General features: G+C 42.0%; 1 protein-coding gene across 1 annotated transcript in view; it reads right to left on the bottom strand.

Moving 5' to 3' along the window:
• LOC109532709 (leucine--tRNA ligase, cytoplasmic) overlaps positions 1-653 on the bottom strand; it is a gene marked incomplete at its 3' end in the record, with an annotated part of 3034 nt that continues 2381 nt past the window's right edge. The window contains 4 exon segments of the mRNA XM_048667147.1: positions 1-68; positions 125-251; positions 305-383; positions 439-636. Of these exon segments, the coding sequence (XP_048523104.1) occupies positions 1-68; positions 125-251; positions 305-383; positions 439-636 (472 nt within the window).

Below are 653 nucleotides of genomic sequence, written 5' to 3'. Positions count from 1 at the left end.
CACCCAAACAGTGCAAAGATTAGGTTTTTCTACTGGAGGAGGATTGGGGTTTTGCTTGGTCTTTATTCCTGCAATTTGACCCTTTTTATGCACACGACCAATATACAAACACTTCAGTAATTACCTTGCAAATAAGTTTTTAGGTGGACCCTGAAAGAATGCGCGGCTTCCATCAGATACTCTGAAGCTTTAATGTCGACCTCGTTAATGGGGCCTACTTCCGGCCAAGCTGCTTTCACAATGCTTCCTTTCTGGAAAATAGATAAAAAAATAAACTCTCCAATTTAGTTAAATTTTCACTCACCTTGCCCAGCAGTTCCCACACCTTTTCCGCAACGTGTGGGCAAATGGGGGACAGGGTAAGGGCTTGAACCTCAATAAACCTGCAACCACGAAAAGAGAAGTTAACTGTTGCTTTAAAAGCTTCTAAGCAATTACCTCAGAACTAAATCCACTTGCATATTGTCCAGCAGCGATAACTCCCTGTATTTGTCCCTTGCGGCTTGCAGTTCGAAAAATCCAGTGCGAAGGGCTTCTTTGAACAGCATTCTATTGTAAAAGCTGTCGGTTTCCTTGATTTTCAAATTGATCTCGCTTTCAAACACTTTGTCGTTGAAGGAATTCGTTTTGCTCGCCCTATGAGGTAATTTTGA

The sequence above is a fragment of the Dendroctonus ponderosae genome, unplaced genomic scaffold (assembly GCF_020466585.1).
Source record: "Dendroctonus ponderosae isolate FM_Combo_2020 unplaced genomic scaffold, Dpon_F_20191213v2 Dpon_F_20191213_586, whole genome shotgun sequence".
Lineage (NCBI taxonomy): Eukaryota > Metazoa > Arthropoda > Insecta > Coleoptera > Curculionidae > Dendroctonus > Dendroctonus ponderosae.
The sequence above is the reverse complement of the archived record's forward strand: the minus strand, read 5'-3'. Positions and strand labels throughout refer to the sequence as shown.